This window comes from Pygoscelis adeliae, unplaced genomic scaffold, assembly GCF_000699105.1.
Source record: "Pygoscelis adeliae isolate BGI_AS28 unplaced genomic scaffold, ASM69910v1 Scaffold350, whole genome shotgun sequence".
Lineage (NCBI taxonomy): Eukaryota > Metazoa > Chordata > Aves > Sphenisciformes > Spheniscidae > Pygoscelis > Pygoscelis adeliae.
Genome location: NW_008823889.1, coordinates 674,941 through 696,836, shown reverse-complemented (window position 1 = coordinate 696,836; position 21,896 = coordinate 674,941). Strand labels below are relative to the sequence as shown.

At 42.2% G+C, this 21,896-nt stretch overlaps 1 protein-coding gene across 1 annotated transcript in view; it reads left to right on the top strand.

The window, feature by feature from the left end:
• The window catches only part of ENPEP (glutamyl aminopeptidase (aminopeptidase A)), a 37,030-nt gene extending 29,294 nt beyond the window's left edge, over window positions 1-7,736 (top strand). Inside the window, exons 11-20 of the mRNA XM_009334833.1 lie at window positions 20-99; window positions 1,783-1,910; window positions 2,025-2,080; window positions 2,910-3,060; window positions 3,810-3,883; window positions 3,975-4,076; window positions 4,186-4,356; window positions 6,298-6,438; window positions 7,142-7,220; window positions 7,458-7,736. Coding sequence (XP_009333108.1) covers window positions 20-99; window positions 1,783-1,910; window positions 2,025-2,080; window positions 2,910-3,060; window positions 3,810-3,883; window positions 3,975-4,076; window positions 4,186-4,356; window positions 6,298-6,438; window positions 7,142-7,220; window positions 7,458-7,607 — 1,132 coding nt within the window. The 3' untranslated portion in view covers window positions 7,608-7,736. The remainder of the gene's footprint in view (window positions 1-19; window positions 100-1,782; window positions 1,911-2,024; window positions 2,081-2,909; window positions 3,061-3,809; window positions 3,884-3,974; window positions 4,077-4,185; window positions 4,357-6,297; window positions 6,439-7,141; window positions 7,221-7,457) is intronic.
• The last annotated feature ends 14,160 nt before the right edge of the window (window positions 7,737-21,896 follow it).

Below are 21,896 nucleotides of genomic sequence, written 5' to 3'. Positions count from 1 at the left end.
TCCCTTTAAATAAGTTCAGTTACAAATGGAGTATACCAGTGAAATGGAGACTTGGGAGTTCAACAAATTATACTTTCTACAACACGTCAGATTCTGCAGGTAATCTTCCCCTTCTCTTTTAAGAATAATGAATGGATAAAGCTTTTCAATGTCCTTAACAAGAAATAAAATACAGAATTAACTTTCATACTTTTCAGTTTTCAGATCCGGGAACCAGCACACAGCTTGGTTGTGCTGAAGTTAGTAGTCATTTCTGCAATAAGATGATTATTTCCCCTATATACACATTATGTCAATTTAGGCCCAATTCAGTGAAGTACTTAAGCATGTGTTTAAATCCAGTCCTATTCAAGGAAGCATCTAAGCATACTCTTAATTATGACATACTAAAATCAATGGGACTTAGATATGCCCTTTGTCAAGCCTAAGAAAAGAGGTGAAGTGGGAGGCTGATGAACACATCTGTGGCATGGTAAACTGGTAATCTGAGTTCAGTTTAAGAAAAAGAGCTACAAATGATTAAACAAGTTTTCTAATGCTGATTTCAGGAATGAGGAAATACCTACATGGGTATTTTTGATGATTGTTCTATGATGCAGTCAAATCTGAATTTCTTATTCTACAACTCTAGTGGCCAAAAATGAGGAAAAAATGGGGAAAAAAAAGAAAAACATTACTGATTTTTTGATGTTTTAAATTTCATCACGTGTTGGAATTTCAGAAATATCACCATCAGCTCTTCTCTTCTTGTAGTTGTTTGAATATTACCTATTTAAAATGTAATTTATCTTTTGTTCTGCGCTTTTTTTTTACCTGGTTGGTTTTAATATCCATGCAAAAGCAAACAAAAAAGTCTTATGTCATGATACGATCAGAGATTAACACACAGAAATTTTCCTTCTCTAACTTCCACATGATGTTACGGTGGCCTGCAGGGGGCTATTAACTTGACAAAGCCTGCAAAGACATGATGAGGTGCTTATTTCTACATCCATAAAAATCTTGGCTAGTAGGGCAAACAGCAACTCTAGGGAAAAGATGCATTTTGAAATACCTTGTATGGGTCGTCCAAACAGAAAAGTGCTTTTAACTCCAGCCACCCGCAAACCACAGATTGAAGACCACTGGTTTCAATGGGCAATAGGAAAACTTTCATAACTAGCACCACCAACTGGACCAGGCCAAGCTTCTGAGAAAGGAACATTTTTCAAGGATTCATTTTAAATGGGAAATTCCTTAAACATGAGTGCTTAAGTAAAGTCTCAGCCTGTTTTGTAATTCCTTTATCTATAGCTACAAAAATTGAATCAGAGAAGAGTACAGAGAAGAAAACCCTTAAAAAGTTAGTTGAAATAAACTGAAAAATTAAACAAACGGAGGATAAAATATAACTTTAAAACTAATAGTAATCATGAGGGTGAAAAACCTTTTAAAAGAGATATTTGCAAGAACTGTTTCTTTGCAATTTTTTACTTTTTGCAATGACACTAATTTTCCCCATCCTCACCCTAATCACAATGATCTCCATTTTAAATTTAACAAACTAGCTGGCGCAAGTAATTACCACAATTCATTACCCTAAGACAAGTGCTGGCATTCATTAAAGTCTATAATAACTCATCTTTACTCACAGCCGTTTAAAAAATAAATAAATAAAATTAAGGTTTGGATCTTATTTTGATATTCATTAAAACCAAATATTACTTTTGGAGTCAAGGAATCTCCAGTGAGTTCTGTGTCACAGAAGATGCACAAACAGATCACTGTTTGTTTGTTTTGCAGGAATTATAATAGCATCGCCTCCTAATACTTTTGTGAACATTAATCCAGACCACATTGGATTCTATCGGGTGAATTATGATAGTCAAAACTGGGCCAGGTTAAGCACTCTTCTGGTCAGCAACCACAAAGTGAGTGTCATAACATTAACCTGTCTGGTGGGTCTCTTATAGAGGTCTGTAGAGGCTGTTTTTTCTGCAAATAACCTATATATTCTTGATCACTCTTTTCCTCTTTTCACACAGGATTTTTCACCTGCTGACCGTGCAGGGATTTTGGATGATGCCTTTTCTTTAGCAAGGTAAACTAATTCCCTGCAGAGATTTCAACACAAGTTTTTCACTTTCCATTGCCTATTAATTAGAATTAACTCAACTCAGGTGGTTGAAAGAAAATTTCTGAATTTGTTACAAGTCTTAATTGTTTATTGGCTTGTGTTGTCCTCCAAAAGGGGCAAATTCAAGTATTCATTGGCAACTTGCAGTACCAATGCAGTCAAGAGAAATGCTCCCCTTCAGTTCAGCGGTGGAAAAAAAGAGGGCTTTAATTGCACAGGTCTTAGAAAGGGGTGTTTTTGCCATGTAAGTAACAATAATAGAAGCACTCCAGAAGAAGTTAGGTGTCCAGAAAGTCAGAGGCATGCCTGCAATGCATTGTGTGGCATTAGGAAGCTACCACATCAGCTATCTTGTTTAGAAACTTGCTTGGAAACTTCTAGCTCTTGTATCCAACCATGCTGACACAGATAAACTTTAGGCGACCTTCTGTGACAGCCTGTAAGTCTGAATCTCCTCTGCCTTCCAGGATGTCTCCAGAGCTAGCAATTCCTTTTTGTGTGACAGGAGTTAATGTAGTCAGTTGAGGGCTACCCGCTTCTGGGCACACTGGGCTGCTGCACAATGTGAGCAGCCTCCTCACGGCAGTGAGAGGTCCTGTGGCTAGGCGTTGACCGACAGTGATCCTCAGTGGTCTTTTTGGAAAACACCTCCCAAGTTACATTCCAGACCATTTTCCCCCTCCCAAAATTTATTATTTCATACCTTCTAAGTAAATAGTGTTCTAATATCTTTAAAGAAGCAAGTTCTTCAAATTAATTAAAATAACAGAAGTTATGTTTTCTCCTTCCACAGACCTGGACTCGTGAATTACTCTGTTCCCCTGGAGCTCACAAAATATCTAACAGATGAAACAGACTATTTACCTTGGCATAGAGTTATATCATCTGTAACTTACCTCGCAAACATGCTTGAAGATGATACAAATCTCTATCCCCGGTTTCAGGTGATGAAGCAAAAAAAAGCATTCGTGCATGGGACCACTGGATCTGACAGTTCAGGATCTGTAACAGCAATAATATTGAAGTTTAATGTTGCTGAGCTATCAGTATTTGCTTTTTTTTACTGTACTCTCAAAAAAAGTGCCAAAAACTGCTTAGTACTGATCTCTCAATTACCTGGATTCTCAATTCAGGCCTATGCACTTGGAGGAAAGAAATTATGCCTAATTATTCTTGTAATCCATCACCATAAGTCACAGTACAGACATTTGTTAGTCAATGTGCTGTCCTGCATCCAGTAAAGAAGTATGTATAGGGCAGCAAAATCTCTGACACCTGTCCTCAGCATGAAGGATGGCTATAACTCAATGTGGCGGTGAGCAGGTTTGTTAGTTGACCTAACATGCTGAACATGATTTAACGGTCACTAAAATAAGTATGTCCTGAACTCAGCATTATCTCTGGAAAACAGTTATGGCAGTGTGTCCTTGCTGTACCCCAACCTTCATTTGGGAGCACAGACAAGGCTGGAGAGAAACAGGTTGCCTTTGTCCTATCTGCGCATCAGTATTGCAAGCGTTCAGACTTGGCATGCTGTGGTGATCTTGAAAGATTATGCATGTGCGTGTTTGTGTTACTTTTTGTTTAAGAAATGCTAGTTCTGGGAAAAATGAAGGAGAATAAACTATGAACACAAATATATTATTATTTAAAGAAATCTACACAAGTAACCAACTCCCTTTTTCTACCTCAGGAATATTTTCGCTACCTGGTAAAACCCATTGTGGATCAACTGCACTGGAATGATTCTGGAGACCATTTGAAGAGGTTGAACAATCTTTCTTTTTTTCCTTCTCGTATTACTGATGGATTCAAAAATGCTAAGCAGTAGGAAAATATCTCTCCCTCTCTTTTACAGGCTTCTTCGCGCGTCTGTTCTAGACTTTGCCTGCAGTATGGATGACACAGAATCTTTGAACAACGCTTCTCAACTATTCGAGCAATGGCTACAAGGGAAAACGTGAGTGCTCACGGCTTTCATGCCTGGTGAAGAACACAGCATGTGACTTGGTCACAGATCTCAAGCAGGAAAGGGGGAAGAATATTCAAGTACTGTTTCTTTATTTTAGTATTCCTGCAAATCTCCGACTCCTGGTATATCGCTATGGAATGCAGAACTCAGGCAATGAGTCATCGTGGAATTACATGTTCAAGAAATACCAAGAAACTTCATTAGCGCAAGAAAAAGAAAAGCTGCTGTATGGCCTGGCATCAGTGAAGAACATCACCCTTTTGGACAGGTTGTTTAAACACACAAAGATTTTTCTCTCCTACAGAAGCAACTGGTCACCATTTGCTCATTCCCCTCACCTCTCTCCTGTGCTGTCACTTTTGTCAGATTACAGCATGAAGAATGCAACAGATTTTCAAGACCAGTTATCTAACACCCCCGCTCTGAGATTGTACTATAGTAGAAAAAAAAGCCTTGCTCCTTTAGTGGAAAGATGTTGAACACATGGTAGTTTCTGCACACAGTCAACAGCCTTCAGCTCTTCCAACGGTGCCTTCACCCTGTGTAATTCTAGCTGCCTGATAGTTAAGCATCAGGAGAAAATTAGTCTTCTATGTTTCCTCTATAATCAGTGACGGGAGGCAGGACCTCCAGAGCACTGTTAATCCCAGACCAGGAAAGGGGCTTAAAATCAATGGGAAGATTTGCTTTTGGGTGTTGCCAGTCACTCTCCATTGGCTACAGAGGGAGTTTGCTTAGACTGAATGTCTACCTTCTAAATAGCCAAAATTAGGCAACCAACCTTGAACAATTGTTACTAACAGTCCTATGAAGGCATCTGTGTGAAGTTGCAATGCTCCTTGAAGTGCTGTGCAGAGGTACTTGAGCTAGAACCAAAAATGATATATTCATGCCACCATGGCAGTAATGGGGAGTCTGGATACTGCCCCAGGCTGGTCCAGCTGTCAGACTGGGCGAGCATCTCCCCAGGCTGCCGCTTTGCACAGACACACTAGCTCCTTTAAGCTTATCTGATAACTTTGCATGTAGTTGTATCATGTAGCAGAGATGCAGGCAAACGTCTTCACCAGGGACATTCACCACTTTGCTGGAGCCCTATCTAAACATCATAAGATAGAGCAGTCTCTGCCTGGAAGAGCTCCAGGTTTAAACAAGATGAAACAAGGAAGTATAGGAGGTTCAGGAATAAGAGTTAAAGTAATTAAAATAGTGATAGGAGGCAGCTGTATTCCTAAATTCTTGTGACCACAACAGCCATAATCTAAAGTCATTCAATAACTAATCACTGACATGATTAAGACATGAATTAATTAGCTAGATCAGCCTCTGTTTGCAGAAAATAAAAAATCCCCCCCTAAAGCAGGGAGAACTTGTCTCTTAATTTACTATTAAAATAACAAGGAAGAGGAAAAGAGCAAACAGATTGAGAAAATTGTCCCTTACATATAGGAAAAAAGAAGACAATCCTTAATCTCAGCACACAACAGCTTAAGGGTGTTCTTCTGCAGCTGCTGCTGTGAAGCCATGACCACGCTACTCATCTCCCTGCAAACGTGTGTGCTGAGGGATCCCTCCACTCTGTCAGTCAAAACTATTTTTGCTGTAACTGGAAGTATAACTGCAGCACTTGCAGGCATGCTATGCCCAAATGAATTTTCATTTTGTGTGGATAAGAGTTTTGGAACACAAGGCACAGATTTCAGTGTGAGCAAGACACCTGCGTGTGTACTCATGGTCCCTATAAGATCTTTATAGCTTGGACTACTACTTTTTTGGTGCTTGGCTAACCAAACAGGCTGGCCTACTGATTGATCCAATCTTGTTTTCACTACTTGATTAAAATACAGGAATAATAATGGGTTTGGGCTATTTTCAAGTAACTTAGAGACATAAACCCTACTTACTTTCTAAAGAGATGCCTAACTGCTTAGATTTCTTTCAATACAACTATCTCTTGACACAGTTATCAACAGATACTTATGTTTTAGATCAGTGTACTTCACCTTTAAAATGCTGTAGACAAAAATAATATTCCTGCTTGGAAATGGGCTGTAGACTGTGGTGGCAAATACTTGAGAAATATCGATATTATTATTGCATTATTTCTCATCATCATCAGTTAAGTCTACACCAAAATTGTTAACTTATTATTTGCTTTCCATGGTCTTTCATGAAAGGCTCTCATTGATTCTTATGGCATTTCCCTTAGGTATCTGAAATATATTTACAACAGCAGCTTCATCAAAAGCCAAGATGTGTTCACAGTCCTAAAATACATCTCATATAACGCCTATGGGAAAACAATGGCCTGGGACTGGATACGACTTAACTGGCAGTACTTAGCTGACAGGTATGCTAATGAACTCATCGCAATTATATCCACCTGCTGTGAAAAAGTACTTTGCTGCTAACTTGAAACCCATCCTTTCCCTAAATGATTGCTACCAATAAATGGTGATTAAAAAGTATAGAACTTTCTACCAAGGCCATAGAAATACGGTTATTGCATGAAAACTAGTCAGTCATGTCTCCACTCTTTCTATTGATTTCATAACAAGAAGACAGTGTATAGAATTTTTTTTAATTCCTTCTAATGGTAGCCGCAGGCAGCAGATGTACAGACGAGCAGTGGAAGTAATAGCAAACCTTTTAGGTTTGCTCCTCCCTATTTGAGTGACTTCTCTCTCCTTCCTTCTCCTTTCTAAGCACTTGGTGAGGGCACAGAAGCAAAGCATACCTGCAAGCCTAGAGCTGTGAACTGGACAGCATTTGTATTGCTGAACAGCAATGCACCTAATTTCCAGCATGAGACAATAAGTCATTAATTAAAAAAAAAATCCCCCAGAAGAGATCACTCCATTAGTAAACATATTCGAGAACAGCACAGATATTGTATAGGAGTATCATTTTTCAAGTATTTCCAAAAGTGCTGAAACATGAGTGCATCTGTTTTATTGTGGCACAGTTCAAAGTCTAAGCTTCATATAATTACTTGTGCCTTTTCTTTTTTAACAGTTTTGCATCAAACATCATATATTAAATTGTTTTTCTAGATTCACTATCAATGACAGAAACCTTGGTCGGATAATAACTATTACCCAATCCTTCAACACTGAGCTCCAGCTTTGGCAGGTATGGTGACAGCACTTCTCTTGGTTTTAAGTCAATATATTTAACAATCTACTGGCCAGGAAACTTGATTTTTTATCCTCTAAATGTGTAAAGCAGTATGAGTTACTGTAAAAGTACTCCAGTGCTACTAGCCTGAGCTTAAATATCTCTCCCAGCCAAAACTGCCCTTGACCAGGTCCCTGTAAAAAGCCACTTGCCCAATAGCAGTGTTACTTACTGTTTCTCTCTCTTTTCCAGATGGAAAATTTCTTTGAGAAATATCCTAATGCTGGGGCAGGAGAATTACCCAGGAGTCAGTCAATTGAGCAGGTGAAGAACAACATTGAATGGCTAAAAGTAAACAAGGAGGAAATAAGAATGTGGCTAGAAGCACAGCCAGGCCCCTAAAGTCTTACTTAATTAAAAATACCAGGCACTCATTCTGGGCACTCAGATCCTCAGAGATATTTAGCAATGTGGATTTCTCACCTAGGTACCTTAGAGGACCAAGGCCTAATATTTTTTTCTACAAACACTCGGGAGACCACTGCCAGAGTAATATTTGTATAGTTGCTGATTTGCTAAATCACTTGTGTGCAGGAATAGCTTTATCTTTTGAGATGAATTTGCCTCAACAAACAGGACAAATGTTTAAAGTTACTCAAGGCAGAAGTGATGGCAGAACTGGGGTCCTCGCTGATCAAGCTGGTCTCACTCCTTCCTCATACCACTCTGAAAAGCTACTTCTTGGTTCGCAAAGAAGTATATCTACTACACTCAGGGATTCCTTTCCAAGTGCACCTCATAGAAGCTTTCTCCTGAAGGAAAGGGAATTAAGCAGTAATTTTAACATTGTCTGAAAATTGTCCCCTATATTTGTAGCTGTAAAAATTCTACATTTGGGATTTAGCTTTCCATTCTGATACTACAGAAAGGCCAGTTAAGCTTCCCTCTCCATTGATTTTTGAAGTTTAACTATCAGTACACAAAGGATCAATATTATCAGTTTCTTTTTCAATGTTATTAGTTGGGATTCTTTAGCTTGGGGTAGGGGTTTTCTTGGTTATTTTTGTCTTATTTCCGAATCTTCTCAAAAGAAGAACTTGTGGCAGCCATTACTGCAAATAAGACATATGGTATTTACTGTCTCTTTTCTTAGGGAAAAATAAAATTTAAAAATCTACCTGGAAATCTCAGTCTCTTTCTAATAAAGTGGTAAAACTGCCTGGCATATAGAAAAACAGTTGCTACATAGCTGCCGTACACATAGCTTCAGTGACTTTTGAGGGGGAAAAATCTATTATCTCCTCTGAGAAAATAAAAAAAAAAATTGGCAAATTCAGACAGAGGGGGCAGATGAGTCCCACTGCTGCAATTCAGTCTACTGAAGAAATACAGGCGGCAAAGAAACGACTCTCAGTCCCAAGTCCCTCTGCCACTATGATGCTGGAGAAGGCAGCGGGGCCACTCTGCCTGCCCCTCCCAAGCTGGAAGCTGGGATGCCTTGGACACCATACGGGCAGCAGACATGAGCATCAGCCCCATCCTCCTTGCCTTCTCCCTAGTCTCCGGAGTGGAAAGGCACAGCAGAAGGGAACCAGCTAGGGCCGGTCCCCATCTGGATGCCCTGGGAGCAGGACCATGGAGCATCTCACAGTGGGTAGTAGCCCTTGGAGAGATTAGGCACAGCTGCTGGGAAACTCTGCAGCAAAATGGGAGGACAGAAGCATGGAAAAGAACTTCTGTTCCCTTCATCCTGCAATGCTATTCAAAGGGAAAGCTAGAGATGTTGAGGAGATGGCTCTAATGTACAGAAATCCTGGGGTACAGGCTCTGCCTGCCTCTGGGCCTTGGTATGGCACAGAGGGCTCCAGAGAAGCTTATGTAGTCCCAGATGGAAACACTTTACCCACTCCCCCAGGAAATTCAGGGCTGGTACTGTTTTGGGCCTCTTCCTAGACACCCAAATAGCTGCGACAAGCCCAGACAAATCTAGTGACCAAGTCAGTTGTCCTATCAAAGGAAAATGTCAGTCATTTGCCTCCTGCAAACAAAACATCTCAGGATTTTGACTAACAGTGGTTACAACTTGCTACAGATACCAGCTGCTCTTTACAGTAAAGAGGTGGCAAAGGGCCAGGCAATTTCTTCCAGTTTTTCTTCTTGCTCAGATTCACACACAGAGGACAGTGAGAGTGAAGCTGCTGCCCACACCCAAAGTACCAGCAGCTCAGCACACGGGGAGCAGGCTGTCCTTGAGCAGCTGCCTGCTCAGTAGGACACATGTCAACCCACTTTCACAATTTTACAGTTTTGATGAGTGAACTGAAGGAGCAGAAGCCAAACAACAGCTCTCAGTTTCAAGGTCATAGAATCATGAACAGGTTTGATAGCACTGCACTGTAATACTGACTATCTGTGAGTTGTATCACTGTGACTATACAAGAATATGATCAGCTCAGAAAAATTTTCTGTGCACTGCCGGTGCTGTGTGTTTTAATTGAAAGTTTTTAACTACAGCTGGCCATGTAACAATGCAACACTGATATGAAGAAGTTCAAGCACATAGCTCAGTTGTTTTCCCTTTCAGAGAAGATTTAATGAAATTTGGCAGAAAAAAATGATCCTCTAACCATTCATAGGCTTCTGCCACAATTTGCTGTAGGAAGAAAAGAATGAGATATGGGTACTATGGGAATGATACAAGATTAAGGAGTTACTTTGAGAGATTTCTATCCTTTGCTACATGTAGCCCCTACTACCACTGGGTGGGAGCAGACTTGCCAACATTGTTAGGTAAAGTACTAGGCTTTCATCAAGGAAAACAGAAGTAATGAAGATTTTCTATAGTGCTGGAAAGATATAGCAAAAGCAACCTTCATCCAAATCACACAGACATACCCTGTTCAAGACAAGGCATATATTGGTAGTATTGTGTATCGCTGTAGTAGAAAAAATAAAAAAAGGTCAGTGAGAAACAACTGAAAAATACCACCAAGGCAAAGAGAGAGCAAGAAGCCAAGGACAAGAACAACTACTGGGCTTGTGACCCTGAGTGAATGGAGGAGAGAAGGGGATTTAAAGTAGTGAACCAGGCAATTGCCGCCTGTCCTTTGATTCTTGCTCTGTTCAGGAAGGGACCATGTGCAGCTTTTGTGCTTGAGCCACACTGGATCAGAGAGACATTTGCCTCATGCTTGGATACTTTTGATGTTACAGAAAGGTTAGCTGGATTTCTACACCGATCTTAAGTGGGTAGGTGAACACAGAAGTAAACCCAAAAGCCCCAGAAGAAGGCTGCTTTTATGGTAGGGTAAAGGTTCTGTCAATTTTAAATAATGTTCTCTAGATTATGCAGTGCTCTTGCTACCTTTAAATGGCTCATGGAGAATGTACTGTATGGCATGTGCCTCTTTCAGACTGTTTGTCCTAGACGGATAACAAATCTGGTACATGCTAAATCTTTCAGTCAGGAACTAGTGCATTTACAAATGGTCTGTGATAAGCTTAAGAATGCCAATTTGAAACTGAATCCAAAGAAATGTGAACTGTTTTAAAAAGAGATAATTTTCCCTCGGTCATTCGATCAGCAAGGAAGGAATTTCCACTGATAAAGCCAAGTGAGGGAGTGCAGAACCGGCTGGCCCCTTAGATCCACACAGCTTTTTGAGGCTCTGCTATTCCTATTGTACCATAGCAAAAGCTATTGCACGCAGTGAGGTAGAGAAACACTTTGAGTAATCAAAGTGCGATGTGGTGGAGTTAAAGAGGGGCCACTTGTGACTGTTGCAGTGTTGCCTTACACTAGCTCTGCAAATCCTTCCCATATCAGTCACAGCTGTGCGTCCTATAGAGCCTGAGCCCGTGGGCCCCAGGAGGCTGTAAACCTGATAGGCGCATGAAAATGCTTTATCTTGATGATTCAGGTAAAGAAATAACTGAAAACACTGTATTACTGCACAGAACAAAAAATGAATAGCACCAATGCAAATACCAAGGCGTCTACAACTCCCCAACTGAGTCAGTTTCTAAAACAGGAGTTAAGGCAGCTACAACGCACACAGACATAAAAAAAATGCCATATACATATGGTATGTCTTACTGTTGAAATAGGACATGTTTAGGAAGTATCCCTCCAGTCTTCCCACAATGACCAGTGCCATTTCTTGGCTACCATCATTTTAGGTGATGGCATCTTCCAGCAGCTTTTGGGACTCAAGGTGAAAGGGAAAAAGTTAGCTTGTGATAGGCACAGGAGAGACTAGCTAAACAGGGTCAGAAGGACAGGACCTCATCCCGTCACTATCAGCAGCAATACCATACTGCCAGATTAAAACTTCATCTTGTGTTATACGTATCCAATTATGAAAGTTAGTCAAACAAGGTTGTGTTCGCTTTCCCAAGTGTTTAGGCAGAAGCCAGTTGACCTGGAGGTATTCCAATTTCACATCCACACCTATGGCAGCTGAATGTATGCCTGTATGTGGAAAACTAGTACAGAAAGATATAGCTATATGAGACTAAGGAACTGTTCTCCAGCTTACAGGTACTACAGTGGCTCATATGGCTGCCCAGATATTTGAACTTTTCCAAGATGTGCTTTCCAATACAAATCTATTTATAAAAGCATCTGAAATGCATTTGGTTCAGATAAGTCTGAGAGTTTCTGGCTTCCCAGTGTATATTCTAAAGAGTTGTGGGGGAAGAGCAAATCCTGAAAAACATGACTATGACATAGTGTCTGACAGACACCATTCTTAAGTAGCACTCATTAGTTGTTTCAATAATCCCTCACCCACAGAAAACCTTGCCGTATCAACCCTCTCTTCTTCACAAATTGATGTCCAGAGATTGCTATCAAGCTGATATCTGCTTGCTGGTGGCTTAATGATGCTGAAGCAATGTGTACGGATGGTCTCAAGAACCAGGCAGTCAGGGAAAGGAAGAGATCCAGGCATGAGAGAGGACTGGAGCCGAACTCTTCAAAAGGAAGGCTGGGATACATGGTCATTATTCTTAGTAAGAATCAAAAGTTAATTTGAAATAGATGTTGCAGTTATATATGTGATTCCACCGTACAACCTTCATCCTAGCTTAAACCATCAATGTTATTTTTCCTTTGGAGATGGATGAAATGGCCAGGTGACCTCTAAATATCCTTTCAGCACTTTTGAATTTTTTAAATTGTTTGCAGTGAACAAGAGACTGGTCACTGATATGGTTTCTTCCAAGGAGTGCAAGGCCAAGCACACGTCATGAGCTTCTGCCATTCCAGAGTTCCCTCCCTGTATTGCCTGCTGTCAAATGCATTCATGCACCACAGGTCGGTAAAGAAGCCTCTCCAACCAGGAACTGCATACCACAGAGCTACAGAGCTCATACCTCTAGCAGGTCTGCAACTTGGGGGTATTTTTTCTGTCTTTCGCAAAGAGGGAGCCTAAAACCAAACAACTGCAGGATGCTCTCTGGAGGGTAGTCAACGTAGCTATTAGCCAGAGCAAAAGTTGTACAACGTTATGGCAAAAAAGGTGTTAAGCCGTAGGTCAAGTTCCTATGAGCCAAAGGAGTTGCTGTGGCAGTCTAAGAAGCAGATTTTCCAGGTGTCTGGTGGGCAGCCAAAAACTGATTTGATTCATTTATTTTAGCAAATAGTCACTTTCAGCAAACTGAAATTACGGCCCACCCAGGTTCGTTAAGCAACTTCAGCTGGAAAAAACACTATGGACCTGAAGTTACAAAATTACTGATGAAAAGTTATCACACACACCCACACCCACACCCACCCCCTTTTTCTTGGGCTGGAGCACTTGCAAAGAAAGCAAGCAGATCAAGGCCCAGTTCTGCCTCCTCCACAGAAATGCACGTGAACTTTTCCACATGGCAGTAATACTGGACCTGGTCTTCCAAATTCTCCTGTGGTACTTAAATAACACCCAGGATCAAAAGCAAATTAGTAACTTTCTAGTCGGTGCTTCACGTGAGCACCTGAGAACGCAGGGTTGCCAGACCCCTTATATTTTATTATTACTTTAAGTAAAGACGGATGTCTTCAACAGAGGCTGCTAATAAGCTCAGATCTGCATTAATAGGCCCTAAGTAATTAGAAATGTAGAGGAGCACCGTTCCATAGTACAGTGGTTTGAGCAATAGCCTGAAAGGGCAGACATGTGGTTTAAAATTCTCTCCAGCAGAAACAATAATTCACCAAGTCTTCCACCTCCTGCACAAGGTCTCCAACCACTGCAAGTAAGGGGCGTTCCTCTCCTCCAGTGCTCTTGTAAATGCAGCCCTTCTTTTACTTTACCACCTCAAGGATTCCAAACCAAAAGGCTCAGTCCTGTGAAAGGGAACATTTCTGTCAGGCGAGACAAGATTTCAGCTTTTCATTTCCTCAGCAGAAAACAAAGCTTCATTCAAGCTGCACAGACTCACTCCCCTCCTCCCTAGTTCAGGAGAAAAACAAACAAACAAAAATTGCTCCCGAAATAACACAACTGTTAGCTTCACATACGGGCTGCTGAGCTCCCCGGCCAGACTCCAACAGAGGAAAGACAAGCTCCAGGCATGAAAGTGAACCAGTGCAAACTAGGAGGTGAACTGGAGCAAACTACCCCCTCAGGTGTCACCCTAGCCACAAAACAGAAGCACACAATTGCGCAATTTGAGAAAGGCTGATGCAAGCAGGGACTGGTTTGAATGAACATTGAGTCAGTCACCGTGTATTACAAAAACGGAACAGCCAGCAGAGCCAACAATGTGTAAGTAGCATTGAAACAACACAACCGAGGGGAAGCTCAGCTACGGCTAAGACCGGATTGCAGGAGTGGGAAAGCAGGTATGTCGCCAAACAGCATGTCTTAGTTGGCACTAGAGTGGCCCAGTCAGAAAAGTCTGGGCTAGGACGAAAGGACGTTATTCATGCAAGCGTGATGCTACGCTAACACGCCAATACAGCACCTTCTGCTCTGCTCTGCACCCTGGCCAGACCTCTCCCCATGTCCCCTACTCATGTCTGCAGATGCACGGCTAGAAGAGAACAGAGCAGGGCAAGAAATGTCTGGCCATCTTTGCATTTTGAAAGAACAGAGAACACCTCATTTTGCCAAAACAAACTGCTTATTCTGATCTAATGGATGGGTGGGTTTACTGCGGAAAAAGACATTTTTGGTCTACCTTCTGGGCTGTCCAAATGAACATGGGATGGAAACAATGTGCAGGACAAGGGAACAGAGATGCAGTTAAGTTGTCAAAGCAGGTTGATGGGCATGTCCTAGTGACACAAACAGCCTGTGTTTTGTTTATTTAAACACACCTGGTTTAGATGTTAACAGTTCTGCACAAAATATTTAACAGTTCTTTGCAAAATATTAAAGGGATTTTTATTATTTTAGCTAGGACTCCTTACATAGGAGATGAATGCAACCTGTCAAAGACAAATCAGATGGGGAAAATTAAGGACAGAAAACAGCAAACATCAGAAAACATATTAGTGAAGTACCATTAAGTTTTTACTATGGGAAATATATTACTCCAAAAACATATGTTAAAGTAAAACATAAATTTCCTACTATAATTAGGAGCTATTGCTCAAATACTTCTTAAAATGCAACTCAAAAATTTTGATCTATTTTCTGTGTGCACTAGAAAAAAATGAATATTGCTGGTCTGGGAAATGTGGTTTGTACATGTATTGCCTAATATCACAGGGTTGTAATAGCTAGAATGATTTTATGGTTAAACAAATGGTTTAGCAATGGAAATAAATAGGATAACCATGCAGATGCATCATGGTAATGAACTTCTTTTCCTCTCGTAAAAGAAAGAAAAAGAGTCTCCTTTATGGGAGTTGGAGGACGTGCAGTGAAGTTTTTCCCTATTTTTATTTCTCTACAGTGTATTAAGAGCAGCCTCTAGTGACAGTTGGTAGCCATTGCATTTAATTATACAGGCTTTAACACAGCGTGCATGCTTACGGAAACACTTCCGTAACTATTTGTAATACATTCTAAAAAAAAAAAAAAAGTTGCCTTAGAGATCTTATGAACAGCACCAGCCATTAAGCACACAGGTGCTTCTAAGTAACATCGCATAAGACTACTTAAGCTAGAATAAATGGCAATCATTAAGGCTAAAATTTGTAGGCATGGGGAAAATAAAACAACCACCAGCCCATAAAATAAGGTTCTATGTCACTTTTGAAGATTACATTTAACCATTTGAGTCATCAGAAATTGCTGAAAATGCAAGTTATGTTTCAAAAAGCAGTGGGCACTGCTACGAAGGACTAAGAAGCCAAAGTCTCAGAACTTGAGACAGTCGCGATGAACTTGCATACACGCCTATACACAGCAGGCGCACTGGACTCTGGCATGATGGCTATTTTACCTCAAGCAGTTGTTTGCAACTTAAAAAATAAAGCTTCCTAGCAAAAACAGGCATGTGTAATTTCAGAAATTATGCTGAAATCATAAATGCCCATAAACTCCTTCACACCATCCTGAGCCAGGTATTTGTTAGCTTTTTTCATCTATAGCAACTGAGGCATTAAAAAGATATTACCTCTGCTTGCAAACTTGACTTTATGAACACACACACACTTGTGGTTTGAGGGATTGTGGAAACAAGCGTCTGCCCGTGATCATGCCAGGTAACTCACTGCACTCAGCAAAACGCTGAGAGGCCATGGCAGGACCCACGCTGCAGTCAGGAACAAGCTCTTGCTGCCAGAGGTGTGGCAGGGAACGGCAGGGCCGGTGCTGCAGAGCTGCTTCCCCCCAGAGGCAGTGTCCCCCCAAGGCCTGCCAGCAGCCCGCAACAAAGCCCTCAACATTTCCAAGACAGGCTTGTGTTTGGTTTTTTTAATCCATTGCCTTTGAACGTCCTATGTTCTTTTATTCCCCACTGAAAAGAAGTCAGGAAATACTTGTTTAAGAAACCCTAGCACCTGCCTTTAAGTCATGACTTCATTTACAGAAGAACGAATCATCCACCACTGCCCGTGGTGGCTGCTCTCCTGCACACAGGGGTCTGCTCGGACCTCCAGAGAACTGCTCTGGCCAGTGAAGCTTTGCTTCCAGAAAATGGACCCAGGCTTATGGTCACAACTATGTCTGTAGCTCAGCGATTCCGTGACACTTTCACGGCGTTAAAAAGGGAGGCTGGAGAGCAAGAGGCCAGGAAATGGTGACCCAGGCTGGAGAGCAGCCAGGCGTTGGGCACCTGTCCCCTCAGCACCAGGAGGATGGTGACTGGCACAGGCAGTGCAGCCCCTCTGCCTCAGGCAGGCGGGCAGGCAGGCCAGGAGTAAAAGGCGCTGGAGGGACAGGCCTCCCTTGCACGGCTGACTTTCCACGACCTATGGTGAACAAAGCCTTGCACCCAGCAGTGGGCCAGAGTTTGCCCTGAGAGAAATGAGGGTTTGGAGCATGAAATCCCTATATTCAGGCATGTCTCCTGCCTCCCCTCACGCCTACCTCATCCGGTGGGGTGGCCTTGCTCTTACACAGACTGAGGGGCCAAGGCCTCTTCCAGATACTCATCTCACACCAGTCGAGCCGCTGTTTTTCTCTTTTAAAGTAAAAAGCCTGTCCCTGAGAGCATGGGTGAAGGCTTGGCCCTGCCGCTGGGCTCCAGGCGACAGCTGAGTTGGGCCCCCGCGGCATGGCAGCCTCCTGCAGCTGTGTCCCTGCGAGCACTTGGGGCAGCTCTGGCTTCACCTCACGCCGGCCATTGGGCGGTGAGGTCCCTTCACAATCCCTAAAGACGTCGCTGCCTCAGGTCCCCTCATGGGCTCTCCCCAGCAGGGTCACCCACAGCCCGCTTTGCCTCCTCACCACGGTGGGGGATGGCGGCAGTGCTTGGGGATGAGCTCAGCCTGAGGGAGGAGATGGCCCCTCCCAGCACAACACATCCCTGGCTGTCCTGAGGCCACCATCACGAGGAAGACCTCTCTCAGGGGGCCGGGAGCCTGCCAAGTGTTTGTGGGCTGCGGGAAGGAGAAAGAAAGCCCTGATGCCATACTGTGTGGTCTGCAGCGCCCCGTCCCCCCCGCGCGAGGTTGGACAACACCCAAACCTTCGGCAGATTGAGTCCCCCACACCGCTGGTGCATGAGGGAGGGCAGGGGCAGGTGGCCGGGGCCACTCTCGTTACAGCCACTCATCGGATGCTAATCCAATCATCCCGCTAATGAAATCAGGCTGCACTGCTAATGAAATCACCCTGTGGCAGCCAGCATCGCTTTGCAGCACTGCTGCTGTCGGCATTGGGTTGGCTGTGCTGGCAGGTAACCTCTACCCCAAACCCACTCCCGCTGGTGGGGACAAGCAGCAGGTCCACTGCCAGCCACTCCAGCAGCTCAGGCTCAAGCTCTCCACCAGCAGCAGCCTCTGCCCCGCTCGGCAGATGGCAGGGAGCAGAGAGCAGGATGGCTGATAACGAGACACCGATTACTGGTTTTCTGCTTCTCTGCCAGCACGGTTTTGCTTGGGGAGCTGCCGGGAGGCCGCCCGGGCTGGGCCTCCTTGAGCGATGGCCTCCGTGGGCCACATGGCGCAGATGCTCAGGGAGGGAGGTGGTGTCTGCAGCACTTGCAGTGACTGCGTAGCCAGCTTCAGGATAATGCTGCTAATTAATAGCTCAGACAAATTAGCAGAGAAGCGTCCCAGCGCCCTGGTCCTTGCCTCTCTTAGAGTTATTCCCGAGTGTTCCCAGAGTAGATCTATTAATCAAAAAGAGAAAGGGCACCTGTTTTCTTATGAAATGCTTTACTTCTAATACTACCATACTGACATAGTACAAGGTGCTGAAAAGAATGCTAATGCTGTTCCTTTTTAATGTCTTTTTGGTCAGAAGCCTTTTGAAGATGCCACAAAATATACTATATTAATATTTTTTTACTTCAAAAGCTACTGGATGTAGGGGAGCATCCTGAAGCATCTGGCTCATGTTTGGATGGAGGTTTAACTTTAATTGGATTTTTTTTTTTTTCAAACAACTTCGAGCTGAAAGAAACGAAGGAGACAGTGATAACAGTATTGTTCGTATGAAACCTATTCATAGCAAAAGCTTTAGCATTCTGCGAGCTAGCGTGCTTCTCCAAAGGTCTGCTAGTTAATTGGCATGTTGTTTAAGGGAAGGTTTTAATGGTGTAGGAGGCATAAGCCTTTGTAAATAATATTATCTTAAATGCAGAAGGCTTTATCATGCACTCCTTGCTCAGGCAAGTCTCCTCTTGAGATCATCTGGAGTTTTGTCTGAGTAAGGAGCACAGAATCAAATCTATAATGAGCCAACTGCTTAATCGAGTGGTACAGGAAAACACATTCAAGCAGTTTTCAGTCACATTTGCTAGACATCAGTACTGCTGCGATCTCACTAGAGGGAGCAATTTATTTTGAAATATTAGTCAATATTAGCTCAGGCTTAGTCGGGCCACCAGTGGGTCAAAATTAAGACGACTTTTCTGAAGCAAATACACACTTTAAGATAAAAAGACAAACAAGGGGAATAGAGAAATGAAAAGAGAGCACTAGTTAAAAATCCTAACTTCTGAAACAAGAGTTGTAAACAGAAAAAGGAATCTATGTGACATATGGAGATGATTTTTTATGTTGCTTTTCCTGCTAAAACATCTACAGTAGAGGTTTTGTCCCTGTTTCCAGTAGAGATTCCTGTTTTCAGGGATTACAGATCATTTTGGTTGGCCCTTGATGTGAAGTTTTGCTTTTATTTTAAAACATGGATAGAGCTATTCTCTTTTTTATCATAGGCTGTAAAAGGAAATAAATTCCCAGATGCATCGAGAATCTTAGAAGTATTGTTAGCACTCAGGCTCTGTCAATATTTCCATCTTAAATCATTATTTAATGTTGAGTCATAAACACCTTTCTGTAAACATTTATTTAGTGCCTGACAAGGTCTCCCCTCTAAAGGGGGGGGGGGGGGAAGGCTGTTGCTCAAAAAACCCAGGGTTTTAAAATATTTTTGATTATATCTTTAAAGGCTGTGTTCCAAATCTGTCATGGTTCAATACTGTCCTTATTCAAAGTCTATATCGGGGTAAGTTTGTTCTGGACTTGTACAGTGCCTGGCACAGTAAGGTTCTCAGAGACCCAAGGCACTGCAGCGAAAGCAAATAATACAGATTTAATACTGACTGTGTTTACGCAGTCTGACCCTGAGTACTGCTTAGCTCCCGGGTCCTGCAGTCTGCCTCGGCTATGTCTTGACTCTGTGTTGGGATGAAATGTGGGAATGCAATCACTCTGCTTTGCCCCCTGCCCAGTCTGAAGGGAGAAAAGGGGGTCTGTGAGCTAGGAGGGAACCAGAGCGACCTCCACAAGGTGCACTAGTATGGAGCACCCCTGTCCCACAGGTGAGAGACAGCCACCAGGAATTAATCCCTCCTCACAAAGCCGAAATGACCAGCTTTGTGCATCTATGTGAGTACAGAAGCTAGCTCTTTGTTTCATGTGCTCACCAAAGAGTCGCTGGATGCAAAATGACTGAGTCTGTTTGCTCTGGTGGGTTTTGGATACAGTCTTTAAAAACCCTAAACCTGCCATCTGGTCAGCTAAAGAGGAGCCTTTTCTCTATGGAGGACCAACTGTGTGATATAATTTGCAGGACAGGAGCTCAAAAGGTCTACATGTTAGTAAGCAAGTTAACATCACTAGCTCCCACAATACGTATTAGACCGAAGTTACTGTTATCAGCAGAAATTATCAGCATCACAGTTATGTTTGATGACGATGTTGGCTCTGTGCTTTATACAAACAAAAATCGTTTTTTACTTTCCAGTTCTGACGTACACAGAGGACAGCTTACGCCCATATCCTCGCCGTATTTCAGGAGGCTGGATGGAGTTATGCGCTCCGCACTACCCCAGGCTCTGGCCCTGTGCTGGTACAGACAGCACGATGTTATGCTTAAGGAAGCCGTGCTTGCGGTACAGCAGGATCCGCCTGGATCTAAGTGCCATTTATCACAGGGTAAGAAACTGAAACAGAGCCTGAGGAAGGGAAGAGGAAAAGAATGGCCATGCAATCTTGATCTCCATCACGGTCTGGAAGAACAGCCTCTCTTATACTGCCGCTGACATTTTACTGTCAAGAAAATCAAATCTCAATTTTCACTGGAAGATTTTAAAAGAATGGCAAGCGCAAGTGAGTGCAGATCTAAGGCTACCCTCAAACGTGATTGAATAGTGGGAGAAAATAACTTTTTGTAGTTTTAATCTCTACTAATCCACCAAGTTTTTTGTTTTCGCTTCCAGACTGAGATTTTCTTGTAATACTTTATACAAAAAAGTCGGGTCCTGGTTTATTCTACTTGCCTTACTCTACAGGTGAATGGAGATTTAGTAGATGTGGCGTCAGGCAAGGAGGAAGTGAAATCTGACAGACCGACAGAATGTGACTAATAACCAGTTCATACAGAAAGTCTTTTTGTTAACACCAATGTAACTCCTTTGCTAAGCGAGCAGGGAAAAATCTGCTTCGTTCTTTCAGCAAAGTACTGAAGCACAAGCCTAACTTTAACTATGTGAATAATATCATTGACTAGTTCATATACTTATATCCAGTGGCAGAAATTTTAAAATATTTGCATCTTCATTTAACTGCTGAGGGATCTCCCACGGCTTTGAGAAAATTTCCAGAACGAAAATTCTGAATGCTAAAGGAGATTTAAAAAGAATTAAATGAACATGGGTACAAATTGCCTTCATGTGTCTCCCTGCCAGCTTACAATCATTTCTGGTGACACCTGCCACTGTGTGTATATATATATTTCTGTTCTCTTAAAATTATTGCAGCACCTATCTTTATTGCATTAGGTCAAATAGTACTGACGTAACCAAATGGTAAGTGGTACATAGGAGACCATGTCATATCTAAAAATCGCTTTAGCAGCTTAGCTCAACTGAGGCAACAGCAATAGCCTGGATTCTGAATTGCTTGATTTCTATTAGTGAAAATCCTGAGTGGCCTAAAAACCAATCTAAACAAGTTCTGTATGTAAAGTGCATGTAATCCTTTACTATTTAATAAATCCATAATATTTAGTTGTCCATCTCATAAGAAACTTCTTTATGGATCAAGGCTCCTTTGGACTAGCAGCAATGTTAACAGGACAAAGTTAGCCCTTAGCATAACAAATTTATGATTTTATTTGTTTCCCATTAAAATTTGTTGCTGGTTTAATGGAGATTGAGATTCTTAGCATGACAGCTATTTTAGGAAAACTTCAGAAGGCTCTGTATCTCTGTTGTTTTAAAATGCTTGGTATTACATGTAAAACAAAAAATGTTACATGTTAAAAAAAAAAAAATACAGCTGTTGTGTTTTTTTACAATCCTAAACTTAAACACAAATTCCTTCCTTCCCCACATATGGTTGGAGGAAGGGGGGTTAAGCTTTCGCATTCACCAAACTACACCTAATTCACAAGACCAGAGCGGTGTACAAAACCCACAAAGGCATCCAGTAATCAATTCTTTGGAGGAAAGTGGGTTCATCTATTTTCGCTGCAAGAAAAAGTTGTGCCTTGCAGAAAGCCCTTTGCTCTTTGCCATGTGAATTAGCAGTGTACTGCTGTTAATCTAAGTGGATTAAAAAAGGGTAAAGACTCCTGGTCCATGAAAGCCTGCTCTATAGCTAGATTTTGTACAAGTGTAACTGTGTTGGTTGTGTGGGAG